This window comes from Mycteria americana, chromosome 2 (assembly GCF_035582795.1).
Source record: "Mycteria americana isolate JAX WOST 10 ecotype Jacksonville Zoo and Gardens chromosome 2, USCA_MyAme_1.0, whole genome shotgun sequence".
In the NCBI taxonomy this organism is placed as follows: Eukaryota; Metazoa; Chordata; class Aves; order Ciconiiformes; family Ciconiidae; genus Mycteria; species Mycteria americana.
This window is the reverse complement of record NC_134366.1, coordinates 10,590,912-10,603,130: the sequence shown is the minus strand read 5'-3', so window position 1 is coordinate 10,603,130 and position 12,219 is coordinate 10,590,912. Positions and strand designations below refer to the sequence as shown.

The window sequence follows — 12,219 nt, the reverse complement described above, 5'->3', positions numbered from 1 at the left end:
GGATAAACACAGTAATTCCCCTATACTGATGGTAACATTGGGGCTTTACCTCCTAAGATAAAATGAATATTGGTATTCACAGACAGCTCTTCAGAAATTTCTGAAGAGAGCCTGGCAAACATAGGATTTAGATTTCTAGAAGGAAACTGGTTTGGTTACTCATCTAAAGAGATCCTGAATTTTTTGTTTCAAAATTTCTGCCTATTCTGTCTTATCTGCAAGCTCCTTTTTCTCTCCTTTCTTTTGAAAAGGAAGTAGTTGAGTTGGATGGTAAACTAAAGTTACAATACCCCATCGTACATCGGCATTTTCAGTCTGATACTCAGACTAGAGACTTGCCATTCAAGAGCCCTTTTAAAATACCTACCATCTGACAAAACTTCATAGGCCTCAGCTACTTGTTTAAATTGCCGTTCTGCCTCTTCTTTATTGTCTGGATTTTTATCAGGGTGCCATTTTAATGCCAATTTACGGTACCTAAATGGAAGGAAAACAAAGGATGTTTTACTCTGAAAGGAAGGAATATGCTATACAGATAAACACAAAATGTTTCAAACAAGTTGTCAGGGATTAAAGTATTTAGAAATTCCCCAGTGCTTTGTATCTCACATCTAGACCAGTACCAACAGATTCTGCAGGTACACAAAGAACCAGCTACTCAGATTTGCTTTAAAGAAAAAAAGTGGGTTTGGGGTTCTTTAGTTATTTTGAGATTATTCCTGTGCATTTCTGATGATCAACATTTGGCAGGTCTAAGCAAAATGTTCCATAACATTTCTGCTATGGGCTTCTCCTTAGGGCTCCATAATTATTCAATACTACAACCAGCCATGGGAAGCATCAAGAGTACTCTTCTGGTACAGATAAAGATGATAAAGCTCCAAGAGTACGCTGATACCAAACTGTGACAGCATCCTAACATCAGTGGCTTCTTTGACTGCTACACCTGCACACAATTCCTATCCTCAAATGAAATATTTTAGGCAAAGTGTTCATAACTACTTAGATGGGCAAAGCTAAGCTTGCACTTAGGTTGATTTGGAGTGTTTTACACAGAGTCATACAAGATCACAGTTCAAACATTTGAGTTGACAAAGTAGTATGTGCAGGAATTTGCAAAAGAACAAGGGAGGAAAAAAAAAAAAAAATCAAACTGATGCACTAGTGCAATTTGATTAATTAAGCTCAGGCACCTAGGAGAAAGGAAGAGAGAAACACAGGATTTCCAGGTCACTTGAAACTGCAATTTATTGTCAAACAGTTTTGGTATACTAGAAATGTGTACTACAGAAATGTTTCCTCCCAATTGTTTGTTGAAAAGTAACTGATATCTTTTGAAAATGTTACAAACACCTATCTTAAAACAGTACATAAACAGTAAATCTAAACAAAGAACTTGTTTATTTAATTCCTTTGGACAGTCCTAATTTAAACATCAGGGGTTGTTTTTTTAATAGTAACAGATGTTCAGTCCATCAAAATCTAAGCACAGAAACCAGACCTCATGTTAAGAAAGAGCTAGTATCCAAAAAAGCAGCATGCCAAATACTTGTTAATAACTTTGAAAAAGCACCTTTGCAAATGGAGGGGAAGACTAGTTACTGCAATTCAGCCACAGAAGGGGCCGTCACTGCCTGTACCGTATCAAGTTTGGAGGTACACTTGTACAGAAATGTATTTTAACAGTGATCAAAAACCAGCGGCTGACGGCATTTTCGCTTTAGCAGTACTCAGGATTCTTTTCCCAATTTCATAAAAATGAGCAAATGCTTTTTCTTCAGAACACTGAATATTTCTCTGTTAGTGAAGGTATCACCTCAGATGACTACTACTCATCCTACTACTGACAACCAAGTCAGAATCCAGAAACCATGTGATTATATTTGTTCCTTAAAATACATATCTTTATATATATATACACACACCAGTGATACTTACGCTTTTTTAATATCTTCTGCTGAGGCATGCTTTTGCACTCCCAGAACTTCATAGTAATCCACCATGTTTCAGTAGTTGTCTTGTTAACAACAGCTGAGCCTTTCAAGTCCTGTAACAATAAGAACTTGTAAATGAAGCTTGTCCAGTAATGCTACTTCATAAAAGTCAGGTAGGAGCCTTCCAGTACCAAACCTGATCTGAGACAGCTGCTTGTTTTTAGAAATTTGAATGTTCCAAACACCAGAAAAATAAAAACGCTTTATTTTAGGTTGACAGATCAAACAATACTTCGATTCTGATTTTTGTTTATGTTGTTTAATTCCACTGAAACACAACCCACAGAGACATAGGTAAACAGCAGGTTCCTGAAACAACTTAGAGTGAAAAGCTAGATTTAATCGGTATATTAAGAAGAGTATATACAGTATATCACCATTTTGGTATATACATTAATAACTCTGAATGCAAAAGAAACCACATATCATGTTCACTTTATGTAATCTCTGACACATATGTCATGTCTTAAGCACATATGAGCATAAATAAGGGGCCACATCTTCCACATCTACTCGTCAGAACATTACTTTCACTGAGACGGTCCCTTCGAAAAAGCAATGTATGTGCAGGTCTTGGAAATCTAAAACTCCACCCACAGTTTCCAATAAGCCTTTCTTGTACTCAAACATTGACAGAAAAGTCATATATTGCCAAAGCTACTGAATTCCATTTACTTCCTTTATGTTTACGAACATAAAGTACATAGCCAGGCAAGGTTGCTCAAACTGCAAGGTTAACCAACGAACTCAAGTACAGAGGCACCTTGTGTTTCCTAGTAAAAGAGAATAAAGTTTTCACAAGAGTCCTAAGAAACCTACAAGTTAAAAGAAAAAGCATTTGCCCTACTCAATTTAAATACTGACAGTTTCTTGTCAATATTAGAGAATAGTTACAAGGAACAGTTACACTAACCATTACTTCAACTAAATGACCACTAAGATTAAAGAATCTTTCTAAAAATTTCAAGAACATTTCATCTCTTCATGCAAAGGCTTCTTCCCCCCACCACTATAACAAGTCTCCATTCTGGCAAAACTTCCAACCACCTTTCCGTCCTACCACTGCTGCTGGTTCATTTCAAGTTTTATGAACAAGGCAACACTGAGCTTTTCAATGAGTTATCAACTCGTTGCCCACAAAGTCACCCAAATATACTTAGAATGTAACAATATAGCAATGTATTAGTCACATTTTCTTATCCCTTGCATCAAGAACAAAACTTCATTGAAATCACTGGCGGTTTTTTCCCCCCCTCAAGTCATTCAGTGTTTTTCATTTCAGCCCAGGCAAGGTCTCATTTTCATGTTCTTTCACATAAATGCTGAAAGAATCCAGCATGATATAGCCCAGTGAAATATTCTGAAATTACTTTATTGTACTATTACATGTACTTTTCAATATCCATCAAAGAGAGACTTCCTTTTAAAATAAATCGGTACGTCTTCAAAATACATTGCTGTTGTAGGTTAAAGCTTAATTAACTTTAATTAGGGACATGGTTACACACATATTTCCTCAAATAGCAAAACCAGTTCTAAGAGATACCCTGCCACACTACATCCCCCCTCCAGACTTACTTACAGAAGCAAATGTGTTTTTAGAACTCGGGTGGTTTTAGCAACCTAGTTAACCATCCAGTCCCACAAACACTTACAAAATTAAAGTGCAGCAGGTAAACAGACCTCTAATTGACTTTGCTCTTTGAAGAAACCTCCATGCTGAAAAAAATAGTAAGGCTATAGTTAATAGTGTGACCAACGCCAAGGGAATTGGGAGACATGCATTAAAATGAACATTAAGAATGCCAATACTAATATAGTAATGGCAGGGTTCAATATGTAAACATATAGATTACCAAAAATGTATCAGAATATTTGCTATCAACTAGCCTCGCTAGTTTTGCTGTTTCCCAAACAATGATTAGAAGAACAGCTCTATGAATACACAGGAGCAAGGTTAGCACGGGTTAAGTATGTTATCAAATCCCGTAGCCAATCCTTGTAAGTAATAGCATATATGGAACATATAGCTTACAGAAAGAAATCAGAGGGGTGGAAAAAAATCTAGTATGAATCAAGCTTAAGGCTAGAAGTCAGAGCCCCTCCTAACAAGAGATACTAGCCTAAAACCAGTGAGCTAACAGCAGGAAGCCACAACACATAAGAGCACGTACCATACTGCTAAGTGTTTTTTCCATATTCTCCTTTTTTTCTTAAATACGAGACTTGCATTAGCACTCCTCTCAATTTAAGCAGATATCTTAAAGGGAAAATTCAAAACTCAAGCTTCTAGCTAGAATAAGCAGGTAGGAAATGTAACTTAGATGTAAAAAAAAAAATCAATCACATCGTTTCCTAGAGAACTTTGTGCACACTGGTAGTCATATTGATTTCAACATATATTTCTTTAAACACTTTAGCAGTTTGTTTAAAAACAGTGCTGCAGTGTTGTAAGTTCAGACTCAATACATACACCAATATATCCTAAATAACAGAAGCCTGAAGTTGGGACCAAAAATGAGTGCTGAGGCAACACAACGAGCTCTTAATAGATTACTCTGACCCTAAAAAGCAATTCCTCCAAGAACAGAAGAATTATTTGTTTCAAAGAAATGTCTGGGGCTTACATATTCTATCTTTTGTTAGTGTTATTGTTCAGTTTTTACCTACCACTAATATAAAGTCTGGAATTAAGACAAGCCAGCAGCTCCCTACAGAAAACAAACTGTTTATATTCTCCTTCCCTTAATCAAACATTTGGGTGACAGTAAGAGTTCATCTTCGATTAATCATTATTTCTATCTGCTAGTTACCATAAAGCATAAACTGCACTGCTACAATTTTAGGTATCATAGGAACTCTTTTCTTGTGTGCAAAAAGGTTTTAGCAATATTTACATGAAGAAAATTCATCTGCAGCTTTTTTTTTTGTCCAGCTTAAGCAAAACATGCAAAAACATGAACCAACATCAGCTAATATTTAGCCCCTTAAAAATACTTGGATTTTTGCTCAACATCCAGTATAAAAAAAAAAAAAAAAAAAAACACAAAAAACAAACAAACAAAAAAAACCCACAACCCACTCACAAACTAGAAAAGACCTCTGTCTCCAATCTTTCCAGGAAAAAAAAAAATTAAAATATTCACTCAAGAAAACAACCACCATCAACTTATAACAAAACAGAAAACAGCTGACCATTAACTTACGAAAAACAGAAAACAGATGATTACAAAAAAATAAAACCAGTAGTTTCAAGGCTCGTAGGAACCTGCATGGTGAAAATGCCTAGATGTTTCAAAGAAGCAAGCCATATACCTTCCTGCAAAATGAAAAGCAAAAATACTCAACTGTCCTAACCAAAATGACATGACAAAAATCTTCTTCCAACCCCAAATCTGTCAAACAATTTGTCTCCAAACACACAAGCAAGGCTCATTAACTAGGCACTCAAGGTTTTTTTTTTTTCCCCAAAGCCACAAGGAAGCCAGGCCACATTAGCTAATTTCCCGCCTCCAACCACAGAAAATCTTCAAAGCCTCAGAAGAAAAAACAAGCAAAAAAACTCCAGATGAAAGAAGTCGTTTCACGGCCTTCACATTTGCTTGCAAAAAACTAGTTACTTGTGTTCATAATTGCACTATGTTTACAGGATGCTATCAGCTACCCTAACTCCTTCTTTGGAGCATGAACAAATCAAACAAATCAAACATCATTTGGTTATGTGAACCAAAAGTTTCCATAGCTTATAGATTTCTCAGCCATCACAGGAGAAGTCAGCTTTGTTCTGGCTTAGCAAGCAGAAGCCCTGAATGCTCATACTTACTCAAGGCAACTGATAGGAGTACATGACCAGGCTTGAGACCTCCGTCCTACAGCACAGCCCAAAGCTAGATCCGTTTAGAGTTATCTTGAAACCCGGCTCATAAACTCTCTTTACAGCAAAGTCCTCAACTACGTAAAAGGCATAAGAAGAATTACAGAAGATACATATGTAGAGCGCTATAAACTTTTATAAGATCGGATGACAAAGAAAAGGAAAAAAAAAAGTAATCAGATGCACAACCTGCAGGGGTGACAAAGCAGCACCCCTAATTAAATACGGAAGGGAAGAAGGCATCCAAACAAGAAATTCTTAAATCAGTCAGGAGGGAATTCAGACAGCAAGGGACATGCGACCTTTGCAGTCAGCTTAGTCAGAAAAAGTTATCTATTTCTGGCCATGAAGCAATGGGGCAGCACGGAGAGTCCTGAAAGATGCCAGAATAGCTCAAGCTTAGTGACTAGTCCAGTCACCTGGGTAGAGGGATATGAAGTTCCAAATTCCCAATTCATGCAATTTGCAGAAGCAGCCAGTCATCAACACCCTGTGCAAGTTGCACAGCCATCCAATTCCTAGTACCTGCCGGCTTTCTATGAACGTATCTAAAGGACTGCGTCCCGCTGGCAACGCAGGAAGAATAAATACCCTATTCTGAATCCCCGTTCAGCTTGAGCTTGCGTCTGACCTACTCAACAGCAACCGATCAATTTAGAGATGTCTCTGGTATGTTAATAGATGATGCACACACTCAAGGAGCCTTGGCAATTGCAACCTATGATTAAAAAAATACGATTTTTCACATTCCAAGAGTTTTATTAGAAAGCGGTATATCAGCTGCACATGATGAAATTTTACATTCCTTCAGAATATGAACAAGACTACAGTAGCATTAATAGTGTTGTGGATCCAGGGCCAGACAAAGAATACCAAGCAACACACATACACACACACTTTTGAAGTTTTCCAGTATTTATTAGTTTGATTTTTATATAGCCAAGTCATCTTTGCTAAGCTTATTATTTACAGTACAGTAAATTCAGAGACATATACAAATACTTTCAGTCTTAAAGTAACAAACTTCAGATGAAATTCAGTCACTTCATTTGCTCACAAGCTACAGATTTCAAATGCAATCCATGAATTGTAATTACTTGCCTCCATGTCTCCAAGTTACCCGTCTAAAAGAAGGATAAATAAAGATCAACCATAAAGCACTAACTATTTGCCAAGGCTTCCAAGACACATTTGTACCAGTGGTTCAAAGAGTTCTCACTGGCTTGAAGAGTTCACTGCCTTTAACACAGATACTGGTTACAGAAACTGCCTTCTGGTGTCATCCTACACCCTAACCAAAAAAAGACAAATCTCACACCACAACTCCTCAGAGCGGAACACCACTCAGGCAACAATCAAATGCATTTTACCTAGTACAACTCAGCAATGCAGGAAGCTATACAAGTCCCAAAACCTTGGCCAAATCCCAAATAAAATTAAGAGATCTTTGTCAGTTCTAGCAACAATATCTGGGATGTGCCATACGTAACTGAGCCGAGACCACAAGCAGTCTCGTGGCTGTACTAGCAAAGGTCCACTGTGCTAGCGCTGTACAAGTGCTAACATAACACCCACACTATATACCAGAAAATCTTTGTACGAGGAAGTTTAAGAACGCTAAGGAACCGAAAGTTACTTTAATTCTGATGAGTGCAGTAATACAGAGCAAGAAAACCTGTATAACATTTGTGATTAATTAATCTGAAAAATACATTTAAACAATGCACCAACATTAAATTTTTCTTCCCACTGATATATGCACAGTGTGGTACAGACTAAGGTATATTAAAAACCTCAGTACTTTTAACTTCTACTTACCTAAGCTTAGAAAAGCTGTCACAGTTTAACTTCACAGATTCCTGAAATTCATTGTTTCATGCAAAAATGTATATTTACCATATAATTAGAGTTAATAAAATGCACTTAAATAGCAATGTTTGTACTCATTACATTAATACTACCACAGCATCCCCATGAGATGAATCTAATAAAATGAACATTCCAAAAAGCTTAGTTTAATCTCCTGTTTACACCAAACATCCTGTTTCTATGTTAGAAAACAGAGTGGATTTGAATACAGTGATTATTATATGAGAGGATGCAGTCCATACAGGGGAAAAGGTCGCTGGGCTGACTGCTTTACCTTGCAGTTCAGGTTCTATTTAACAAAAAAAAAAAAAAAAACAAAAAAAAAAAAACCACCACACAACACAAACCACCACCACAAAGAAAAAAAGAGCCACCTGTACAAGGCTCCCCCACCCCTCAAGGCAAGAAGTTACAAAGAACCCTGTCCATTCCTCTCCTCCCCAAGGGAAGGACACAACTGTGGCAAGAACTACAGGACTTTCTTGTCTGTATTACTGCCTGGCACATGGAAAGCCCATAGAGGACAACAAGTAAGAAATCATTAAAAAATACAATTAACCTACCAAAAATGGGAACAGAAGAAATCAAAAATCTTCATCTGTGAAAGAAATATAAACTAGCTAACAAAAACTGGGAAAGGAAGTAGATCAGTGAATAGACTACCCTCACGCACTTGGCTGATACTCCACTGCTTATCTATCTGATCAATGAGCATGCCTTAAGTCAAGGGGTACTTATTCACCATCTCTCCTTAAAGCAAAGGGGCATTTCTCCAAAACACAACAACTCAGGTGTCCAAATTTGGAATTGTGTCATACAAATATCTGGAACACTGGCCCTCTCCTAAAACTAACCATAAAAGGCTATTTTATACAAAGTAAAAATATTCCTAACTCATTTTAAAAAATGTATGATCTGTGTTTGATTAAGCGATTAAAAACAGTGAAAGCCTCAATTGGCAAAGATTGGGTCCAGAAACTTTCAGCCAAATAATCACATGGAACCAGATGATCCTTTGGGGAAAATAAAATAGTTTAAAGTTTCTACACACTTCCCCTGAAGTCATTTTTGGAGTCATGATAATTTTACTTAAGCCAACCAGAAAAAAGAAAAGAAAAAAAAAAGTGTTACATTAAAGCAAACAGCAATTTCTTTCTCAGAACAAAGATGACAGGCTGTCATAGATTCAGACTACATTTTAAGACAGAAAAGAATTCCTTCTCATCAAAAGAATTAACAAAGTTTTAACAAAAACTGCCTGCAATGTAGCTATGAATGGCTTCAGACTCATTATATGAGCTTTAAGATCCTTGTTATGTGCTGAGTCCTCACTAGTATCAGTGGGATTTTCAGTACTTATTCAGAACAAATAGAAAACATAAATGAAACATACAACTAGTAACTGTAAGAGTGAAATCATATGCATGAATTATTTCTTCCCTTGCAGTTAAATAAACAGAAGCAGAATAATGCTTTCATTAAGTCTAAACTTAAGAAAAATCTAACATCCATTCAGATGTAGTATTTCATTCAAAAGCAAAGAAAATATAATTTAAACCTACTAATATAATCAATGACAGTTTTAATTTATATCTATCTTGAAATAAACAATCATCATATATAAGATCCACCAAGTTTTGACAAAGCTAAGTAATTTCTCACTAATCCTTCCATTCCTTGAATAAATCAAGACAAAGGAAAAGCTGTTGACAGAAAACGTTTTCAGGACACAGCTGACGAGGTTCTTTATAAGTGCTATTAGAGAAACGAGCACTTCCTACTTAAGGCGCAAAATACTAGAATATTAAACCTCACACAACTAAGTTGAAAATTGAGGCAATACATTCCCTTCCAAACATCATTATTTATATGGTAAGAAACAGATGGTCCGCTCAAGTCTGGAAATCCAGTGTACTAACACAATCGAGACAAACTATCCTCTGTAGCCAGCAGCACAAGAGCTAACACGGGTGGCTACACTCAGTCTGTTCAATGTGGTGTGACATTTCAGTCAATTCCAGGCTAGAACTTCAATGCCTCCGGACTCACAGCAAAACACAGTCATCACCCTCATCCCATACGACCTCAGCTCAAAGCCCTAACTGCGCCAATGCGTTAAGCACAGATGTACAGATGCAGGAGTCTTGAAAGTTTTACAGTTTCCAAAAAAAACAAAACCACCAAACCAAAAAACAGGCATTTCTTTCCTCAGTACAGTCCAAATACTATTAGGAACTCATATATCCTAGTTATCGAGATGATGATTTAGCCTATGCTGTCTCCTCTCTCCGTGTATATTCCAAAACTTCTAGTGGATGAAAGAAAGAATACAGTAGATAGATAAATTTCTCTATCTATTAAAAAAATAAATAGCAAAACACATTATCCCTCCAACTAAAAATTGTGTTACACAAAAGTGAAGCTTTGCATGCTTTCTCCCAAAGTCCAGCCAAGATAAATTAGCAAACTGCATCAGTCTAGGAAAGACAGAAAAAAATACCAGAGAGAAAAGCTGTTTTAATAAGAATGTGTTGCAGTCAGAAAGTACAAGTGCTGTAAAGACAAATCTGATGGAGAACGAGGAGAACTTTGCAGTTTACAGACAGAGAAATTATTATTAACATTGCAGTTTAAACAGTACTGCCAGTAAAAGTAGTAATTTAAATTTCTCCTCCAATGTCTGAGATTATTTAAGAAAATTTAATCCTAAATTAACTTCCATTTTGAACAGTCTCTTGTTCTCCACTGAAAAGGCAGCATGAGAGCCAAGAGGGGGAAACAAAGTCAGACCAGTATTGTGCACTACTTAGCATTTTGGTTGTTTAGAATTAAAAAAAACACAAAAAAAGTAATCACAGAGACAAAATCTGTAAATACATTTACTCACTGGTCCAAACAAATCTTCTTTGACAACATAATCCAGCAAACTCAATGGTACTTTAACCACCAGGCTCTTGATCATCAGCTGAACATGAAATCCCTCCTAACTAGAGTATGGGGATCTCTAAAGATTACACAAAAATTAAGGTCTGCAGGCAGCAGTAACTGCAACCTCAGAGGACCAGAGAGGCAGACCCTAGTTTCATTCCAGCTGTTCCCTCTGTGTCAACACCCTGTTCTTATCACTTTTTGACACTTTATATACTAAAAACTCAGGGCTTGATCACTGACTGACTATGCAATGTCACAAGCTTGACCATTTGCACATTAGCATTGTTATAAATTTAGCTTCTATGATGTTACTGTGTCCAAATGAGAACCAAACGAGCAGTTTATTATCATCAGTTCAAAACAAATTTGCTTAGTATTTTGAATAATCTTTTCTGATGCCTTCATTAGAATGGCTCAAGCCTGCAGCACAGGTTTTCAGCAGCCAACGAGAGCTCTGACAGTAAAACTGTAACACAGCATAAAGTTGTTGCTACAAACGGGAACACTGGTCATAAGTGACTCCACTTCCCAACTCGCTGCCCTCTCAGAAGTCCAGCAAATACTGACGACAAACTGCGTTCCTTACTTGCCAGCGACAATTTTCAACTCAGCTTGGAACTTGACAGCAGCGAGTTCAAAACACCTGACCACTACTGCCTTCACCCACAACGAACCTTACTACTGACCCTACTCTAAGTTAATATTAACGCAGAATAGAATTTAACTAAACCACTTCTATCGGGGAAAAAAAAAGTATGTTTACCTTACAAGCATGCCAAAAAAGTACGCTGCGAAGAAAAGGACTTTAAGTAAAAGGTCTGTTCAACACATCCAAGAGCAAAGGGTGAACTGAGGCTCTCCCTCACCTTTTTGTAACTGAAACCACTGCCAGCAGAAATGGAAACGCGGATTTTCTTTCCCTAGGCCTTCTCTGCTTGCGGCAAACAGGAGACAAATCCTATCTGGATCGTACGGCCCGCGGATCCCAAACTGTCTCTCCTCCGCTCCGAGTTACGGGATAAGCCCGAGGCAGCCACTGCACCCGGGGGCGGCTCCCTCACCGCCCGCCCCCAACTGCCCCCAATCCCCGCCGCCCGCCCCGCTCCCTTGCGCGCCCCACGCGAGCCCCGCTCCGGCCGCCCCGGGGCCGCTGCCACGCACCTCCCCAACGGCTGGGGAGAAAACCCCGAGGCAGGTGGCACCCCGGCTCCCTGCGGGGCACACTCCACCGCCGGTCCTCCAGCGCGCAGCATGGCGGCGCCAGCCCAGGCCTCCGCCGAGCCGCGCCGGCAGGCCCCGTTACCAGCAGCACCGTTGCTAAGATCCGAGGCCTGGCCCCGAAACCGGCGCCCCCTCCCGCTCGCTCCCCCCTTTCCCCTCACGGCCGAGGGAGACGAGGCCCGTCCCGGGGCAGCCTCGCCCGCCGCACTCACCCGCCCCGGTGCCTCCGCAGCGCGGCCGCCACTCTCCCCGCCAGCAGCCCGGGACAACGGCAACGGCGGCAGCTCGCCCCAGCCGCAAACAGGAAGCTCCGTCAACGCGCGACGTCAC

The 12,219-nt window shown here is 38.9% G+C and overlaps 1 protein-coding gene across 3 annotated transcripts in view; it reads right to left on the bottom strand.

The window, feature by feature from the left end:
* Positions 1-12,219, bottom strand: part of DNAJB6 (DnaJ heat shock protein family (Hsp40) member B6) — a 64,741-nt gene extending 52,522 nt beyond the window's left edge. For 2 of the 3 annotated variants that reach the window (XM_075492394.1, XM_075492392.1), the window contains exons 1-3: positions 12,102-12,219; positions 1,939-2,047; positions 368-477 (exon numbers count right to left, since the gene is read on the bottom strand). In XM_075492394.1, the coding sequence (XP_075348509.1) occupies positions 368-477; positions 1,939-2,003 (175 nt within the window). In that variant the 5' untranslated portion in view covers positions 2,004-2,047; positions 12,102-12,219. Of the gene's footprint in view, positions 1-367; positions 478-1,938; positions 2,048-11,534; positions 11,672-12,101 lie in introns of those variants that run through there. The other variant, XM_075492393.1, reaches the window with a different exon arrangement.